Source organism: Saccostrea cucullata, unplaced genomic scaffold, assembly GCF_032062105.1.
Source record: "Saccostrea cucullata isolate Sc308-1 unplaced genomic scaffold, CSIRO_AGI_Scuc_v1 ctg447, whole genome shotgun sequence".
NCBI lineage: Eukaryota > Metazoa > Mollusca > Bivalvia > Ostreida > Ostreidae > Saccostrea > Saccostrea cuccullata.
In genome coordinates this window covers 104,143-122,976 of record NW_026923999.1, presented here as the reverse complement: position 1 = coordinate 122,976, position 18,834 = coordinate 104,143, and the positions used below count along the sequence as shown (strand labels likewise).

At 36.0% G+C, this 18,834-nt stretch overlaps 1 protein-coding gene across 1 annotated transcript in view; it reads left to right on the top strand.

Moving 5' to 3' along the window:
- Positions 1 to 18,834, top strand: part of LOC134265436 (cubilin-like) — a 41,806-nt gene that overhangs the window by 3,753 nt on the left and 19,219 nt on the right. Inside the window, exons 4-34 of the mRNA XM_062747642.1 lie at positions 2,529 to 2,654; positions 3,008 to 3,133; positions 4,004 to 4,066; positions 4,734 to 4,772; positions 5,115 to 5,216; positions 5,332 to 5,435; positions 6,024 to 6,153; positions 6,297 to 6,465; positions 6,672 to 6,803; positions 6,960 to 7,055; positions 7,832 to 7,965; positions 8,239 to 8,425; positions 8,696 to 9,046; positions 9,154 to 9,338; positions 9,697 to 9,859; positions 10,021 to 10,211; positions 10,675 to 10,831; positions 11,071 to 11,230; positions 11,835 to 11,856; positions 12,028 to 12,193; positions 12,311 to 12,536; positions 12,767 to 12,897; positions 13,029 to 13,215; positions 13,927 to 14,087; positions 14,711 to 14,892; positions 15,049 to 15,202; positions 15,446 to 15,627; positions 15,767 to 15,926; positions 16,178 to 16,359; positions 16,591 to 16,759; positions 17,153 to 17,334. Of these exons, the coding sequence (XP_062603626.1) occupies positions 2,529 to 2,654; positions 3,008 to 3,133; positions 4,004 to 4,066; positions 4,734 to 4,772; positions 5,115 to 5,216; positions 5,332 to 5,435; positions 6,024 to 6,153; positions 6,297 to 6,465; positions 6,672 to 6,803; positions 6,960 to 7,055; positions 7,832 to 7,965; positions 8,239 to 8,425; positions 8,696 to 9,046; positions 9,154 to 9,338; positions 9,697 to 9,859; positions 10,021 to 10,211; positions 10,675 to 10,831; positions 11,071 to 11,230; positions 11,835 to 11,856; positions 12,028 to 12,193; positions 12,311 to 12,536; positions 12,767 to 12,897; positions 13,029 to 13,215; positions 13,927 to 14,087; positions 14,711 to 14,892; positions 15,049 to 15,202; positions 15,446 to 15,627; positions 15,767 to 15,926; positions 16,178 to 16,359; positions 16,591 to 16,759; positions 17,153 to 17,334 (4,719 nt within the window). The remainder of the gene's footprint in view (positions 1 to 2,528; positions 2,655 to 3,007; positions 3,134 to 4,003; positions 4,067 to 4,733; positions 4,773 to 5,114; positions 5,217 to 5,331; positions 5,436 to 6,023; positions 6,154 to 6,296; positions 6,466 to 6,671; positions 6,804 to 6,959; positions 7,056 to 7,831; positions 7,966 to 8,238; positions 8,426 to 8,695; positions 9,047 to 9,153; positions 9,339 to 9,696; positions 9,860 to 10,020; positions 10,212 to 10,674; positions 10,832 to 11,070; positions 11,231 to 11,834; positions 11,857 to 12,027; positions 12,194 to 12,310; positions 12,537 to 12,766; positions 12,898 to 13,028; positions 13,216 to 13,926; positions 14,088 to 14,710; positions 14,893 to 15,048; positions 15,203 to 15,445; positions 15,628 to 15,766; positions 15,927 to 16,177; positions 16,360 to 16,590; positions 16,760 to 17,152; positions 17,335 to 18,834) is intronic.

The window sequence follows — 18,834 nt, the reverse complement described above, 5'->3', positions numbered from 1 at the left end:
TTTTAAAAATATTACAAAGAGACATTGAAACATTTACAGGAACGTAAGATGGAATTCAGTTAACTGAACAGCAGAATTCCATCTTGTGTTTTTCATGAAAAATAACTAAAGCATGACAAGAAGTCGACAGAATGGCTACAGTGGTAATTACTACAGGCTGCCATTTATAGCTCAATTGAGCCAAAGACTCATGTGAACTTTTTTGATCAGAGAGTGTCCGACTCCGTCTGTCGTCTGTAAACTTTTCACATTTTCATCTTCTTCTCAAGAATCACTTCAAGTTCAGCCAAACTTGCCACAAAGTATCCTTGGGTGAAGGGGATTCAAGTTTGTTTACAGGAAGAGCTGCTCCTTCTTTCAAGGGGAGATAATTAAAAATTCTTGAAAATTTGGTGGCATCTTTTTAAGAACCACTTTTCAAGAAAAAATGAAACTTAAGAATAAGTGAAAGCTTCAATACATACTCTCAATTAAAATTTGTTAATATCACCAGGGTGTAGAGCGTAGCCACAAGAGGAGGTAAAAGTTTAATATAGGAATATATATGAAATGTCTTTAAAAAATCTTCTCCAGACCAGCAAAGCCATGAAAAGTCATTTTAATACAGAAATTTCCACAGGTTGTGTAGATTCAAGTTTGTTCGAATTATGACCCCTAGTGGTTCAAGGTTTACATAATATAATAATTATAAATGTATGATGGACATTTGAGTAAAACACATTGAAGACTTCAAATAGTGGAATGACCTGACAACCCTTAGAATGGACTAGCCTAAGAGTATAAAAGGCAAAGTTTTGGGAAATTAAGCATTCAGAAGAAAGCAGTAGAATCAGCCATAAAGAAGTTAAGGTATTCCATCCTCATAGCAAAAGTTTCATTGAAATTGATTACATAACCGATAATAGGTGTTGAATACTCGATATATTTAGATACAATTCCCATTTATTACTAATAGCATGTAAGGATCGAATATGTCCAAATTTAAAACGTTGAATTTTGGTTTGAGTCATCTCCATCTGCTTTTTATTACTAAATAAATCAATTCTAAGAACCTTATCAGGTAAAAACTCGTTATCAATTGTCATTCTAGTTTTCTAATGTGTTTTAGTGCTTTCTTACACTACATTTTTTATTGATATAATTCTTATTATTTGAATATTTTTTAATGAAAAAAAATTTGTTAAATATGACTTCACTGCAAAGTATTTACTGCTTAAAACATTTTTGAAAATTTCACTTTGTAAATCCTTTTCTACTGTAAAATGCTTAAAATTAAAATCAGAGTAGTATGTATGTGATGGATATTAAGAAATAGAGAATGGAAAACCTTAAGGATGGGATCAAAGTTAGGACCTTCTCTACAACAGTGCAGAATGTTTTATTGGACATTGACAATAATATATTTTATAAAGGTCTTAACATTAAGCTTCTTTAATTAATTTTTACAATATGGTACGTGGCATTTACCTCAAAGAAAAATAATCAAACACAACACAGTATCAGTGAATAGAATTCACTGTTGTTTACTTCCACGGAGAAAGGACATTATAAAAAGCATGTTCAATTAATTTATCTTGACCTTTTAAGATATTAAGAATACTTGAATTGACTACAAATTGTGTTATGCATAATATGAATTCCTATGTTTTTAGAATTTAGATCTAAGGACAGATCACTCTTACTGCAAAAAAAAAAACACCACCAGAACTCATTGATGTGCAGTGTAGAGAGGGTTTTTAAAGTATAAGTTATAAACACCACTGGCAAGTATCCTAGGGAATTGATGTTAAGCCCTGGGTGTAGTAGATTGAGACACTTGGATCTTGTCTATCAATAAGAACTCAGATGAGAAACACGGTGCAAGTAGTACCTTATACCCAGTCTCCATCTCTAGATAAGAGAAAATGTAAAAGAACTGTGTGATATACTTTCAGACATTGTAAAAGGAAAAGTTATATACATGAATATTCCTTTTAAGAACCTGATCATACCATTGTATACTGGAAATATCTGAGAAATCTTCTCAAGAACAACTAAGCCATTAATAGTCATATATATACAGAAGCAACCTTAGGTATCGTTCAATCAAGTTTGTTCAAATAATGACCCCCAAGTATGCTGGGAGCACAACAGAAGGCCGAATCTTCGCAAAAGAATACATAGGAATCATTTTGAAAAAATCTTTTGCTGAAGAACAACAAAGTCTTGATTATTCATATTATCACAGAAGCAGTTTCAGGAGGTGTAGATTCAAATTTGTTCAAATTTACGGCGAATAGAGTGGGGTCACAATGTAAAATCATAGTTTGATATAGGAATACATTGAAAAAAAAACTTTAACAATTATTCTGTTAAATGACAGCAGAGCCATGTTTAGTAATATTGAAATAGAAGCATACTGAGGTAGTGTAAAATTAAGTTTGCCCCCTTCAAACTTTTCAATACATAAGTGATTTCTACTTTTTCCTAGCTAATGTGCTCAGGTGTGCGACGTGGCCCACGGGCCTTATCTATAACGTTGCTTTCAGGCCCCCAGTAACCTGGAGACACGGGTATCTAACATAGAGCAGAGACTGAACAACCTGCAGCCGACAGGGGAGGTCCAGAACCAGCTAACGTCGCTAGGCAACCGCGTCAACGCCCTGGAGATCAGTGTAGGTGGAGCTACAGTCTTCATATAAATCAGAAATGAAACTAATAATAAATAACACAAAATGAAATTAATATTAAAATATGCGAGTCTTATGACATAACATGTTATTTTTTGCTTTTTATGTGGTTGATTAATATATATACCAAGTATAAACCCCTTGAGAAAACGTAGTAAAAATAGGGAAAAAAAGTCTTCAAGCCCACTGTGGCACAATATATGGACTTTTGCAGGAACATGTGCATTACGTAAAATTGTTAAAAAGAATATGGTAGGTTAGAGCCTTGAGGCAATGTAAAAGTGATATCTATTTATAATAACTTTCCAATCCTTTATGACGTTTTGTTTGTTCTGTAGGTACCCAGCAACTTACCTGTGAGGTTGACACAGATAGAACAGCAACTTAGTTCCTTGACAACATCTGGTGACCTCCAAACGGCCTTGTCTGACATAAGGTCAAGGTTAACTACAGTAGAGAACATTGTAAGTAATTAAACAGTAACCTTTTTAAAAATAACAAGGAAAAAATATTATAAAATTAATTCACTGTAATTAGGCTGCTATTAAATGTTAATATGAAAAAAAATGAATCCACATAGTTTTCTTCAAGACTCACCGGTCCGCCAGGACACTATATACCGATAAATGCTGATTGAAATTTAACTTTGAAACAAAAACAAAACACCGTAAAACTAATATTCATCAAACAAAATCAATAGAAGTATTATACCACTGAATATATACAAGTATCATATTTCTATTGTTTATCTATAAAAGAATTATTTCAAACAACATTAATATAATTACAGTCTTCGTACAATGAACTTTTGATGAGTTGCTCTTGATCCTCTCCCCTTACTAAATATTTATCAGTATTAGAATATTATTTTTTCCCACATCGATCATTTGATTTTTGCTTTTATCATATATTTCATAGACATTTGCAAGGTACTGACATATTTAAAACGAAGTTACAGAGAAAGGACACAATTTGAATTGTTGACACAAGATTGGGGAAGCACCAAAACAGATTTCATTGAAAACCATTATTCATATGTACATGTACAACTTTACGTGTTTTTGGTGGAATAATTGAAAAAAAATTATTCAGTTGTTCGATATTATATAGAATGATATTTTGATTTTGCGCAGCATACGTCATAAATTTCGTCCAAACTTTTTACATATTATGTATTTTGAGGAACTTACCTAACGATTTTTGTGGCCATGTCTTTCAACAGGTGACAACTCTACAAAATCAGGTCTCCAATGGCAACAGCGACACTCTGAGCAGAGTAAGTATAATTCATTTGTCTTGTTAAAATTCTATAAAAGGCACTTTTCTTTTCTTAGGAGGAATCGGATAACTCAAGAGCCAGAAACATGAACAGGAATGCTAGAAGACTGCGGAGAAGGGTGACAGTTTTATGTCATCAGCACGGTTGATACTCTGCACAGTGCTCAATGAGCGCACGTGCAAACCACATAGAGCACAATCAGCACAACATGCCTTGTTCTTATGTCACTGTATAAGTTTGCTGCCTGATTTACTATTGTACTCCATTGTATTGAGGTTGAACAACTCAATATTGCTTTTAATTATGAATGCTTTGCATTATCAGCTTCCTCTGTAATGATGGTTTCGACCCTTCCTTGCATCTAAAGAAAAATTCACTATTTTTTATGACAACTTTTAAAGGTTTCAATGTTAAATACTAGTAGCCTAGACATAATCTCTATGAAGCTTCAAGCATGAGGTTTCAAGTTTTCAGAAGATGCACGAAGTAAACGCTGAAAACTGTGTGTAATACTCCCATCACGATATAAAAATGTCCTCGTAAAATATTCCTTTTTGATTCATTTGTTGAAAAATACAAGTTGATTAACAATATACATGTAAACATGTAATTTTGACTTAAAATTGTTTTTTCAGGCGCAGGGTAATAATGACGAGTTTTATATACTAGTATTGAATAAGCATTTCATTTCAAAGAGCTGTGTTTGAGATCTCGATAGACTATGAACTAAGAACAGATTGTTTCTTCTACTGAATTTTTAAATAAATCTGCATTTTACATTACAGGTCAGAACTTTAGAACGAAACGTCCAAACTCTACAACAGGTAACTCTTGTTGTTTTTACTTTACGCATTAATTGTTCAAAGATCTAGATTTGATATCAATAAATAGTTGCTAGGTTCAAATTTTCCTATAAAGCAAATGCCTTATTAAAACAAATATTATCATGATTAATGAATGCACACTATTTTGCTTAACCCTGTAGTGCAAAATTTTACAGATAGCTCCTTTAAACTTGACAATTATATGTAATGTTCATCACTCTGTAAGAGTTATCTCTCTTTCCAGAAGGTCTATGAACCATAACATCTTTTAACAAGTAAAATGAATACATGTATTAACTTAATTCGTTATGTTGTAATTTCTTGTTCCTATCTTCATTACAGCTGCTGACCCAGAACGAGTGTAGCTCGAACCCGTGCAGAAATGGAGGGACGTGCGTGGACCGATATAACGGTTTCTTCTGCCAGTGTCCGCCGGCCTGGAAGGTACATGTAGATTATTAGTCGGATAAGGTCTGTTTAATCATATTTATCGATAAAGAGTGTAAAGAAGCAATATGAAGCTAAAATCAAATAAATAACGGAATAATGGGCATTTCAGGGTGTCATGTGTGATGAAGATGTGAACGAGTGCTCGGAATATGCCGGGACTGACATGGGATGTCAGAATGGAGCAACATGTCGCAACACTCCGGGAAGCTTCACGTAAGTGTAGACAGTCTTAGATGTCATAAGAGGTCCAGTATTTAATACGACGGCCATACAGGCATAATCCTACCTGATTCACATCCCTACTTGGTTTGCTGGACACCACTCATTGGCGTCGGAAGCAAATTGAAAGTGGGGGGGCTAAGTGTTAAATAAAATTTTTGGCACCTTCAAAAGTACCTGACAAGCAAAAAAAAAAAAAAAAAAGGGAAATGTCCCAAACACGAAAATCCTATTTCTCGGGGGGGGGGGGGGGGGGGGGTTCGAAATTTACTACCAAAATTTTTTTCCAAACACCACTACTTTCCCAATTCTTCACCTATAATAAGACGTATCTGTGGAAAGTGGTGGGGGGGGGGGGCTAAACCTATGAAATTATGTTCAATGTCTATACTAAGTATATATTTGGAAAAAAAGTGGGGGGGCTAAGCCCCCCCTAGCCTCCCCGGTTCCGACGCCTATGCCACTTATATTGTTTAATTCTTCATTTTCTTGAGTATCACTTATATTTCAATTGTCAGTGCGCGGGCTAACTGATATGGTATTAGGTTGTCTTGATTTTCGTGAATACCACTTATATTTCAGTTGTCAGTGCGCGGCTAACTGGTATGGTATTAGGTGCTCTGAGCGTCATGATGACTGTAACCAGGCGTCACATGAGGAACTTTGTGGACACGGAACATGCGTCAACTCTGAACGGGTTCAACCTGGGCAGGTAAGACCCAAAGATCTGGTAGATTGCATTCCAATTTTACAAAACCACCTGCAGAGTCTTTAAAATCATTTATCAGCAAGTTAATATGAAAAATGCATTGAAATTGACAATACATATATATTAAGTGTAAACATTTCTGGCAGCCCAAATACACTTGTATTTGTGACGATGGGTGGACGACGAGCGGATCTAATCCGATGTGTGTGGTGGACCGTGACGAATGTTCCGAAGCAGGACCACGATGTTCAGTCGATCCCAGTGTGCCGTGTATCAATGTACCGGGCTCCTTCTACTGCGGCCAGTGTCCAGCTGGTAGGTAGATATAGTCCCTTATTGTCCTTGTCATTTTAGGAAGCTACTTGAATCGTTATACTGTTGTTATACTTGTCAGAGTAGGTGGGGAAATTCTCTGACATGGGAAATCATACCAGTCTTACTTTCTCTGAAGTAATTCATCTCAACTGAACGTCAAGAACTCACAGATGTTCCTTAAAGATGTTTACTTTAATCTTTATCAGGGTTTTCTGGAAACGGATTTTCGTGTGTGGACATCAATGAATGTGAAGTTAATAATGGCGGGTGTTCTTTGACCCCGAGAGTAGACTGTATTAACACGAGAGGGTCCAGGACATGTGGTCCTTGCCCACCAGGTACGATCTGCTTAGGTAGATCCTTACCCGGATAAAAAGAAAGATTATACCACAAAAACCTTGTTTACTTACAACTGTTCCTAAACTGGAATTTGTTTTGGAAGTTCTTTCTCTGCACGTTTACTCTTTTGTTTGGTTTAAATTTTGAATTTATAGGTTACCAGGGTAACGGTGTCACGTGTAATTGGGTGGGAATGTGTAGCGTTAACAATGGCGGATGTCATCGACAGGCCGCTTGTCAGGAATCTCCAGGTAAGGTTGAGGACAGAATCACCACATAGATCGGTAAGCAAGTTGATATACAGTATTCGAAGAAAACTGAAGATGTCCATTTGCAATGGAAACACCGAAATCACCGATCATTTTGTAGTAAAATTATGACAAGAAGTGATGTTACTAAACTGATAAGCATCTTCAAGTAAGAATAAGGCGAGGCAGAATCACAAATGGGCAATAAATATCAGAAAGCCAGCTGGCATCCTCGCTAGCCAAGAGTTTCTGATACGTTATACTCTAAACCGATGACATCGTTTCGTAATGGAAATAACAAAATCATCGACGTAAATTTTATATAGTAACATTATGTACAGCAAGTGATATTACATAACTAAATTGATAAACCTACAATACATTTTACATCTCGAAACAAGGTATAATTTTTGAAACTTAGCACAACCGAACTAGAATCGAGCCCGGATCTACCGATCAGTAGGCTACTGTTAACGGTTAAAACTTTTAAAAGCTTTTGTAAATCAGGATAGATAAATTTCAATATTTTTTGTGGTAAGTTTTTATTTTGACTGATTCATATCTATCATAAGGAAATTGTGTTCATTTTAATTTTGACTACGGATTACTCTTTTTAACTGAACAATACAAAACAAACACAAAACTCTCAACTAACCCGTCGATAGGGGACTTTACACCTCCTACTCACCTAATCACACCTGAGGAGTGTTTCCAGGGAATCTCTATTTTCTGTTCATAATTCATATTGTTTAAAAGGATTGGCATTTTTCCTGCTGTAGGAATACAGGGTGTGACCTGTACCTGTCCCCCCGGGTATGTGGGTAACGGTCAGGGACCTAATGGGTGTGTCGCTCAGGGGGTGACGGATGGGCCGTGTGCCAGTAATCCCTGCAGGAATGGAGCTGTGTGTGAGGTAGGAAAATCATTGTAGTATGCAAAAATACCGGTATGAGGACATGAACCTCACTACAGCGCATATGTTTTAAGACTAAAATTTTTTGCAGAACTTATTAATTAAAAATTCAGTACTTTGGCTTGACTGCTGTCTTTTCAATGTACATTGACTTTGTTTGAGCCTATGTCGAATTTAAATATTTATGTTGTATTCACTGCAATTCTTGTTAAGCCTTTTAAAATAAAATTCCATTGCCTGTATCTCTATCGTTATTTTGTCCTTTCTGTCTAGAACTCAGAAAACACCTATAACTGTGTCTGTCAGCCCGGATATGAAGGGACACAGTGTCAAACCAACACCAATGAGTGTGCCAGTAATCCCTGCCAAAACGGTGGCACATGTACGGACCGACTCAATGGGTACACTTGTACTTGTACTAGTTCATACACAGGAAATAACTGCGAAGAGGAAGCCCAATGTAAGAACCAGATAGAAAGGCACAGAGTTAACTAGACTATCATTTTCTTTTTTGATTGACTTTTAGGAATTTTCAAAAGTAAATTTCTTACTTATACTCTTAGACTAGACTAGATGAATACATTTTCCAATTGTTTCTATGGCACCTGATCCCACCTCTGGCGTTTCGGAGGGCCATCTGTGCTCTGTTCCTATTTTGTATTGTTTTAGGGGCTTTGATATTGAATATTGTTCGTGATTTCCATATCCTTCTTTTCTTTGACATTTTTAGCATGCGGTGGTGTTTTAACCCAAGAGTCTGGTTCATTACGCTATCCGGAAGAATCAGGAACCACTTACCCCCACGGCGTCAGTTGTTCCTGGAGAATCACCACCACCCCAGGAAAGATCATAAGCGTGACTTTCACCACCTTCAGTATTGAACAGCACCCTAACTGTGATTATGACTATCTACAGATCCACGATGGACCTAGCGCAACTGCTTACAAGATCGGAACTTACTGCGGAAGCACGGCCCCGGCGCGAGTCAACACGACTCAGCATCAGATGTACATCTGGTTCTACAGCGACCAGTCCGTGTCGTCTGATGGATTCTCTCTGAACTGGATCTCAGCTGATCCCAGTAAGTCTTAGATATTCTGTTTATGTCTACTGAGATCTAACGATATCCTACTGTTAGATTTATTTAGGTCATTGATCCGGTCTTTATTTTTATTTTGTGTTTTCCAGTATGTGGCGGATTGTTAAACCAAGGGGATCATGGTACTATTTCCAGTCCTGGATATCCAGGGAACTACCCCCATAACAGGGATTGTGTATGGAGGGTAATGGTGTCTCCCGGCCAGAATATCATGTTCACGTTTGCAGTAATGGCTTTAGAACACCATGACAACTGTAGCTATGACTATGTAGAGGTAATGTATTACCAGAGGTTCCCGATGATTTTTTTATGAAAATTAAAAAAATGTTTTCAAAAAGCTTTTGATTAATCATAATACCTTTAGCATGGTTCATATAAATAACATTTGTTTGTTCCTTTTTCTGACAAGAATCACTACCTCGACCTAATATAAAACATTTTGTTTCTTCATCCTATTAACTATCCGCTTAATGTTCAATTCTATCAACCAGGAAATAGCACATGTTTTAAGGCTTAGAAGAAACAAAGAAAAATACTGATACATGCAATCCTTCGACTACGTCATACTAGGTTATGTTAATATAGTAGAAGGTCCCTCGTAGGTGCCCTCTTAATTGATGCGCTTGTTACAGATTCGTGACGGATTAGACGAAAATGCACCATTACTAAAGAAGTACTGCAACACGCAGTCTCCTGTTCCAATTACTACTTCCAATCCATACGCTCACATCAAATTCCACTCTGACGGATCGTTGTCAGATCGAGGCTTCCTAATGACGTATGCTGCCGTGTCTGGTAAGTTTCTATAGTCCCTCAGGATGGTTATGAAGTATGATTCAACCATTTTCTTAGTTTGCTTTCAAAATAGGCCACAAAACTATGAATCACAAACACGAAGTTGAAGGGTTAGGTACAGGAAATATTGTTTTATTTGATCACTGGATTTTAATTTCAAGCTGGACCGCAATGTGGTGGACAGTTCACCTCATCAGAAGGAGTTGTGACGTCACCTAACTTTCCCTCACCGTACAATCACAGAAGTGAATGTGTATGGACGATCACAGTACCAGCTGGCGATACAATCACTCTTACCTTTACCACCATAGACATCGAGTTTGATACATTATGTGGATACGACTTTGTGGAGGTAAAAAGCGTTTTGAAAGATTAACAGATGTACTTGACCGACTATGAATTCTCTAGCAAACATTTAAACACATTATTGAGAAAATTTTATAAAAAAAAAAGAAAAAAAAGGGAAACTGCAGTGTCGATAGTCTAGAAGCGTCGGTAGTCTAGTGGTTAAGGTGCCAGACTCCAAACCGAAAGGTTGTGATTGAATCCTGGCCGCGGCAATTCTTTGGGAAAGGCACTTTACACAAATTTCCTCACTCCCCCCAAGTGTAAAAGGGGTACCTGGCTATAGACAGTGACAGATATCGAGAATGTTATTGTTTTAGCGCCTTAATTTTTCTGGATTGTTATGGTCTGCTGGGGTAATAATGTATTGTGAAGCGCTTTGAGTAGCATTTATGCTGGAAAAGCGCTATATAAAAACAATCATCATTACAATCATTATATTTGATCAATAAAACCTTTCCGCTCAACAGGTGCGTGATGGGCCTAACGAAATGTCCCCATTGTTTAATAAATTCTGTGGCACTACCTTACCCGCCCCTCTGACCTCAACAGGAAACGTTATGTTTATCAGATTCTCCTCCGACGTTTCACAGTCAGGGCAGGGATTCAGAGCAACCTGGACTACAGGTAGGTTATGTAGGTAATTAAGATATCAAACCTCTACTGAAAGCATATAAGTGTAAGTCTAAGTAAATTTAATTAGAGTACACCCTGTTACGTTTTCTACCTCATTTAAAATTAATTGCAAACAAAGGCAGCGTTTTTTTTACTTTATCAGGATTGAGTCTTTCCAGTAAACCCTGCTTAGATATGCTCAGTTATGTTGCCTATTTTCATGAATCTCAACTTTTATGTCTCACACTTAGCTTGTGGAGGAACGTTCTCAGAGCCTGAAGGATCATTTAACTCACCGTCCTATCCTAATGTTTACCCCGCCAACAAAGAGTGTTTATACACCATCAATCAGCCGATAGGATCCGTCATTACCCTGACGTTTAGTGCCTTCGCTGCTGAATACAGTTTAAACCTTTTTTGTAAGATCAAAACGCAAAATTACTTTAAATTTGTGTGAATGACTCACAACATTTCTATGCTCTAAGCTCTTCTTCTCATTTTTTTCTTTTGAAAACAACAGTGGACACAGAATATTGATTAGTCCGACATACCGGTAACCGACGTTTTCCCGTTATTTTACCACTATTTTAGAATTTTAATTGCCAACAAAATGTCAGAACCGCGGACTACATATTGTTACGAGTGTCAATAATAAAACCAAGCGGAGAAGGAAAACGCAGGTTCAGTTAATTAATTTTATTAGGAAATGAAAAAAAGCAATGGCAGATCTACAAATACAAAAACATATATACAATATCATAATACACATAGACACTGAGACAAAATAATTTTATTTCCTATTCACTTCAAAAAATAAGAAAATTTTAGTTTACACAAAATTACATAGTTTAAAATACATTTCTTTCAAAAATATGAAAAATTCTTGAGGTTATAACTTGGACTTAATAAAAAAAATACAAAAATTTAATAGACTAAGAAAATTACCTTTCAAGTGGTGACAACGAGCAGCTGGTAATAATAAGTTAAATTTCCCGCATGACAGGGATGGGCATGCCTGTATATATAGCAGAAAAACCGTTTTCCAAGAGTTTTTCCCAATGAGATTTTAAAATTTGATAGATGCCCAAATATGGCATATAGTAAATTATGAACCGCGGTAAGTTATTCAATAAAGATAAAAAATTATTTTAAATAAATATGACTCTGCCACAATAAATTTTCAGTTTTCTTTCCTTTCCTTTTAATAGGTATATGACGGTGGTAGTATGCAGTCTCCGCTCCTTGGCCGGTTTTGCGGCCCTCAGATCCCCGACCCTCTCTCTTCCACCCAAAATATGATGACGGTCAGATTTGTAACGGACGGATCAACCCATAACACAGGATTCCAGGCATCATACACTTCAACAGCAGCAGGTCAATCATTGTCTCAATTCATTTTCTTTCAAACATTGTAAATACACTATATAATACTCTTTATCTTGGTAGTCAAATAACAAAAGTACTTTTTTCATCATCTGTTTGGAATTTTAGGATGTGGAGGGATGTTAACAGATCCTACCGGAAGTATATCCAGTCCAGGTCATCCAAACACCTATCCTCATGGCGTGAACTGCTCCTGGACGATTCAGGCCAGTCCAGGGTTGGTGGTTCGATTGACGTTTAACACCTTCAGCATTGAGAGTAACCCCAGTTGTGTGTACGACTATGTAGATCTGTATGACAACTATACTGCCAGCTCTAACAGCCTCTTGGGAAGGTAAGAGACTTTTAAATACATTTGTAATACCAAATTCTTTTCAAGTATTTCAATAGGTTCTAACTAAATACATAAACAGAAATCCCCCAATTCAAATTTCTCTGTTTATCATTTAAAAGAAATTTATGTTAAAAATTATGAATAGCTGTGTATGTATAGCAATGGCAGATATCTTCTACCTTTTCTCTTCTCATTTTGTTGCTTCATCATTATTCGTTTGTTTGTTTCAGGTACTGTGGGTCAGATATGCCCCCTTCTGTAACGTCTTCTTCTAACTTCCTAACAGTGGTCTTTGTTTCTGATGAAAGTCTTGCTTACGAAGGATTTTCAGCCGGATACGTCACTCTAAATGCATCTACAAGTAAGCTAATTTGCTGAGTAGTTTACTCACTATATACATCTTTCTTGACAAATGTGGCCACATCCTTGCAACAATTCATCCCAAACAACTATAACAACAATTCTTCAATGAATATCTCTGGAACATTACAGTCTGTGGTTCGGAGCTTACCGATTCTACTGGGGTCATCACCAGTCCCAACTACCCTAACAACTACCCCCACGAAAGGGAGTGTGTATGGACAATTACGGCTTCAGACGGGAATCAGGTCCTCCTCAATGTTACAGACTTCATGCTGGAGAATCATGCCAACTGTCAGTACGACTTCCTAGAAATCCGGTAAGAACAGAAGTTACCCTGAATTACAAGAAGAAGGTCGAGAGAAAAAAAATCTTCCATTTTAGTTGAATAAATGTTATGATTTTATGAAAAAAAAGTTGAGTAAAAATGCTAATTAGCTTTTATCAAATTAAAAAAGTTGGTTTTACTTCGCTACAAGAGGCACATGCACGTTGAGTTTTTTTTCCATATTATGTCAGAGAATATTCGAAAATTATCTCTGGTAGAAAAGAGGCTTCTTTTCGGCGGGAGTGTCACTGAACTGTGTAAAGAAACCTGTGTTTTGCTGTGGTTATGGTTAGGAAAGCAAAATGTTTAACTTGAAGTGAAGCATTTGAATATAAGAACAGGTTTCCTTACTATAACAGACCGACAAGTCCACTGCTTTCGATGTTTTTTAATGGCAGTGTTCTTTGAAATGTAAGGTTCTATACTAAAACAAAATCTAGGTTTTACCTTATTTTGCAAAAAAAAAAAAAACCTGTGTGATCTCAGCAATTGACAGAGCACATTTAACTGCATTATAACATAGATTTTTCCCTACATTAGTTGAGTAAAATGTAAACGTCGTTTTTCATATACATGTATGGGCTTTTAGAATGAAAAGAGAATTAACTTTTCTTGAACTGTCGAATTATTATCCAATGAAACAGTTTTCCGTGAGAATGAGAGCTTTTTTCAGTTTAAATGAACTTAATATTTCCGTTGTAGAAACGGAGGTTTTCCAAGTTCTCCTTTGGTAAATACCTACTGTGGTACAACTATAGACAATATCATACGATCTCATAGTAACAGGATGTATATAAGATTTAAATCGGACGCGTCACAGTCAGCGAGGGGATTCAGAATTTTCTACGATACCACAGCTGAAGGTTAGATTTTATTTGTTTGCAGACTTTATAGAGAAATACACTATAAACCAAAACCTAACTTTAAAATCATACTTTGATTAACTAATGTACGTTCCAGGAGTTAAATAACCTTAATTTCTATATATCAATTAAATGAAGACAAATCGGTATAGTATTGTACTTCCTATTTTGAACTCCATTATTTTGAATATCAGGGATATTTCAAAGTGCATTCTAAGATATCTCGAGGTTAAATTTATCTGTGTATGGAAATACTATAACCAATATTATGTTTTGCAATGGAGTGCGTAGGGTAGACCTATACTGGTAAATTTGCATAATTTTATAATGTGTTTATTTATTTGTAATGCAATTAAAGTGTTTCTTGTACTATACAAATTTTAATTATGATATTCTCATAAAACATGCTTAAATGCTCTTTTATTTAAACATTATTACATTCTCAAATATACCTTATGCTTTACCTTGTAAATTTATAATTAAATATACTCTCACAAATAACTTTTACAAAATTTTTTTGCATTATCATATACTTTTCTTTTGGAAAATCACAAAAGTTCAAATTGTTTTATATGAGTTAGCAGAGGGTTTATGAACCTTAACTTCTTTTTGTATTCTTTAAGGTTGTGGAGCAGATATGGTCAATCCAACGGGTAGTTTTGTCTCCCCAAACTATCCAAACCAGTACTCACACAATGCAGAGTGCTTTTGGACAATCAGCGTCTCCCGAGGAAGCAGGATCCACCTCACCTTCGTCGATTTCGATTTGGAGAACCATCAGTCCTGTCGCTATGATTATGTCGAGGTCAGAGTAGAAAATTGTTTAAAATCTTATTGTTTTCTCTTAAAATTTCATGACAAGGAGTACACGGCGGGTGTGACCGGTCATATTTCTTCAAATAAAATGCTTTTGTTAAACTGTATATATATTTCACTATACTTAAATATGTAATTTACGTAGATCCGTGATAGATCATCGACAGGCGATTTACTAGCACGATACTGTGGGAATCAGATTCCAGACTTTATTGACTCGCCGTCCAACAAATTATGGATAAAGTTCAGAGTGGATCATTCTAATGCAGGAAGAGGGTTCCATGCTTTCTACAGCAGCAGTATGTATCTGGGCTGGTGTCCCTGTCATTTGATTTCATTGTTGAGCATATTTGTAATTTCTTGTGAAAATTTTGAATAGGAATTAAGAACAATGTGTAATATATTTTAAAAGAAAAGAGATGCACAAGGATTCAAGGGTAGTTTCAATTCAGCTAGATAAAATTACATTACATACGGATTTTAAATATCATCATTTCTCTATAGCAATCCACAGCAATATTTAACATTTGTCTTCTCTCCAGTGTGTGACACGACTTTGACAGACTACAGCGGGGTAATTGAGAGCCCCAATTTCCCGAACCCTTATGCCCACAACCGGAACTGCACGTGGATCATCCAGGCAACTTTAGGAAACACCATTAATGCCTCGTTCTCACATTTCAATGTGGAAACCCACACGTCCTGTGCCTACGACCATCTTCAGGTCTTTGCCTTTTACTCTTTATATACAATACTGCTTCAATTTCCTCCCTTGAATGTATACATACCCCGTATACATACCCCCTGATCTCTTCAATTTTTTTTTTTAAATAATGCTTGGGCTTTTTTGTAATCTTTTATAGATACGTGATGGTAACTCCCCTACCTCCAATTTAATTGGGACATATTGTGGAAATAACGTCCCTCCCTCCATAGCATCTTCTACTGAGTATCTGTGGTTAAACTTTATCTCAGACTTCTCCGTAGCAGGGAATGGATTCCGACTAGAGTACATTACTAACGGTTTGTATATCTTCAATATATAAAGAATATCATTGCTTAAAATGTAATTATTGGAAACAAATAATTCGTTAAAATGTTCATATTTGATAAAATAAAGATTACCTGGAAAAATAAAAAAAAGAACTGTAATAATAAAGACATCACTAAACAACGTTCCTATAAAATTTGCAATATTACTTGGAAGCATACTGTCAATGAGAAAATTAATACCAAAACACATTGAAGGATATATACAACATTGTAATTTGCAGGTTGTGGAGGATACTTTACACAGAACACCAACTCTTTTACCAGCCCGAACTATCCTCAACCTTACCCTCACCGTCGTCAGTGTGTGTGGCAAATTGAGGTACCCACGGGGCAAGCCATAGAACTCACAATAAACGACTTTGATGTAGAGGTTCATTCCGAATGTCGATTTGACGGTTTAGAGGTACTAAAATAATGCGTTTTTTTTCTAACATTGCAATATTTTATAACTATTCTTGATCACGTAATGTACGTTATGTTTTAACCTGTCCTGATGCTGGTGTCTGAATATCTTTTGAAAGAACATTTGTTTAGACGGTTATTCTTGAGAGGTGTTGATTTTATCACCCCATGATATTAACAAGAAAACATTTACTTATTCCCATATGAATCCTTATTTGATTTGTTCGGTAAGGTTTACGCCGGCCGCGATTCTTCGGCGCCAAGACTTGCTCAACTTTGCCACAAGCAGACGTCACCTCAGGTTCTGACCACCACTGGAAACCTCATGCACGTCATCTTCCGAAGTGACGTCAGCATCAGCGGGAAAGGATTCAGTGCAACGTACAAAGCGATAGCAGGCGGTAAAATCTAATTACAATTCAAAATTCTCCTAACTTGAAACATGTTCGAGGATTTGTTCTGATGTTTCCTTTGAATTTAACAAATTGGTTTAACAGATATCTTTTAAGTATTTTAATACGATATACCGAAATACAAATAGCCACTGTATGTTTTGAGGAAGATTGGATACAACTTCTCCAAAACCAACTGTTCAGGAACTTTTTACTTTTAATTGCACGAAACGTGAAATGTCATATACATTACATCTATAAATATTACAATCTAAAATATTTATCCAAGGGATCACATCCAAACTAATCCGCTCTATTTCCTGAAAAAAATTCCTTAAATTTGACTCCTTGAAAATATTTGATTTAACAATATGTTTTGGAATGCAACATCTTCTTTCAAAGGTTGCGGTGGAAACTTTAGCACCCCTGCGGGTACACTGATGTCAAAGAACTACCCCAATAACTACCCCCACAATACGGACTGTGAGTGGCTGATCACGGTACAGGACACGAAGACCGTGGTCCTCACCTTTGACGAGTTTGATGTGGAAGGGTCTTCTGACTGTCGTTATGACTACGTGGCTGTAAGTTTGCTACCGACCATTATGTTTGTCTGCTTATAATTCTTATATTTAATATACAATAAAGACCTAATTTTGTCTCAGACGGTTATATCTATCTATATTTCTAACGTTTATTATCGTAATCCAACGATTTCTTGGCGGTAAACTTGTTTCAGACCGTCTGTCGGTCTATATATTTAACGTTACTCGTAAATAGATATACGCCATTTTCGATATATATATATATATATATATATATATATATATATATATATATATTTAACGTACCTCCCATGATTTGTAGTTAGAAATAATAAGTTGTGTGCCTGGAACACAATAAATTGGATAAAAATCATATCCACCCACAAATCATTGTAGATTTTTTTATCACAAGATTTATACACCCCTTTGATGTTTTACACTGTTTTTATATGAAACTCCACTGGATTTTACTTCAACACGCTATTGCAAAACCTATTGTAACGTCACCAATGTAGGGTATCAAAATTTATCCCATGTTTACCCCCTATATCCGTTGGATATGACTAATTAGATGTTTTTTCATATCCCACAGTTAAGGGCAGTTGTTAAGTAACAATGGATTTTCCGTAAGCGTACTGAAGTAATATAGAGTGGACGTCCTATATAAGCAGTGCACATAACTCCGCATCGTAAGAAAATATCATATCCAACTACAAATTATGGGAGATCCAATATATATCCAATAAGTCATATCCACAGCTAGCATGAAGGTGTAAACTTTGATAATCTATCGACGGTATCAGCACCGTGGTATATTTGCATTCATTACGTCTAACCGCTTTATTGTCACGGGTAACGGCGGGTAACGGCGTGGGTTGGCGATCCATGGTCGTGCTAGCTTTCTTGCATTACCTATCTTTACATTTCATTGCAGTTATGTGTATATGTGTTTGTTTGCATACTGCACTGACTTTTGCAACTGTTGTAAGTTTCTTTATCTTACTCTCCTGCTTTAGAAGTACACAGTTACTTTTTAACGCTACCGAGTGCAATATACGCCCTTCTACTTCTTTAACGATTGTTTACACTGAACTGGGAGTACGTGATCAGCTACATATATAGGAGTACTCAGATATATCAAGACTTCGATCAATTATAGCTGACAAATTCTTCTTATTACAAATCATGTTAAATTTCAGTGTGTTCAATTTCTTCATTTTCTTGACCGTAATTGGGTTATGTCTTTCTGCTTTATTTCCAAAGTTTAATAGTAAGATCCATGCTGTATGTTTTTCACAGATATTAATTTCTGTCTGTTTATATTTCTAGAGTTAATTATGTTACATGACCGTAAATGTGTTCCTGGCGGGTATCTCTGTTTTAGTTTTGATGTTTATTTTTCGATTATGTGTTGTTAGTTAGTTTCGGTCGTGAAAATCTGTCTGTTTAGAAATGTATTTAACATATATAGTTATATGATACTAGACATTACTAGTATCTCTGTTTTAGTTTTGATGTTTATTTTTCGATTATGTGTTG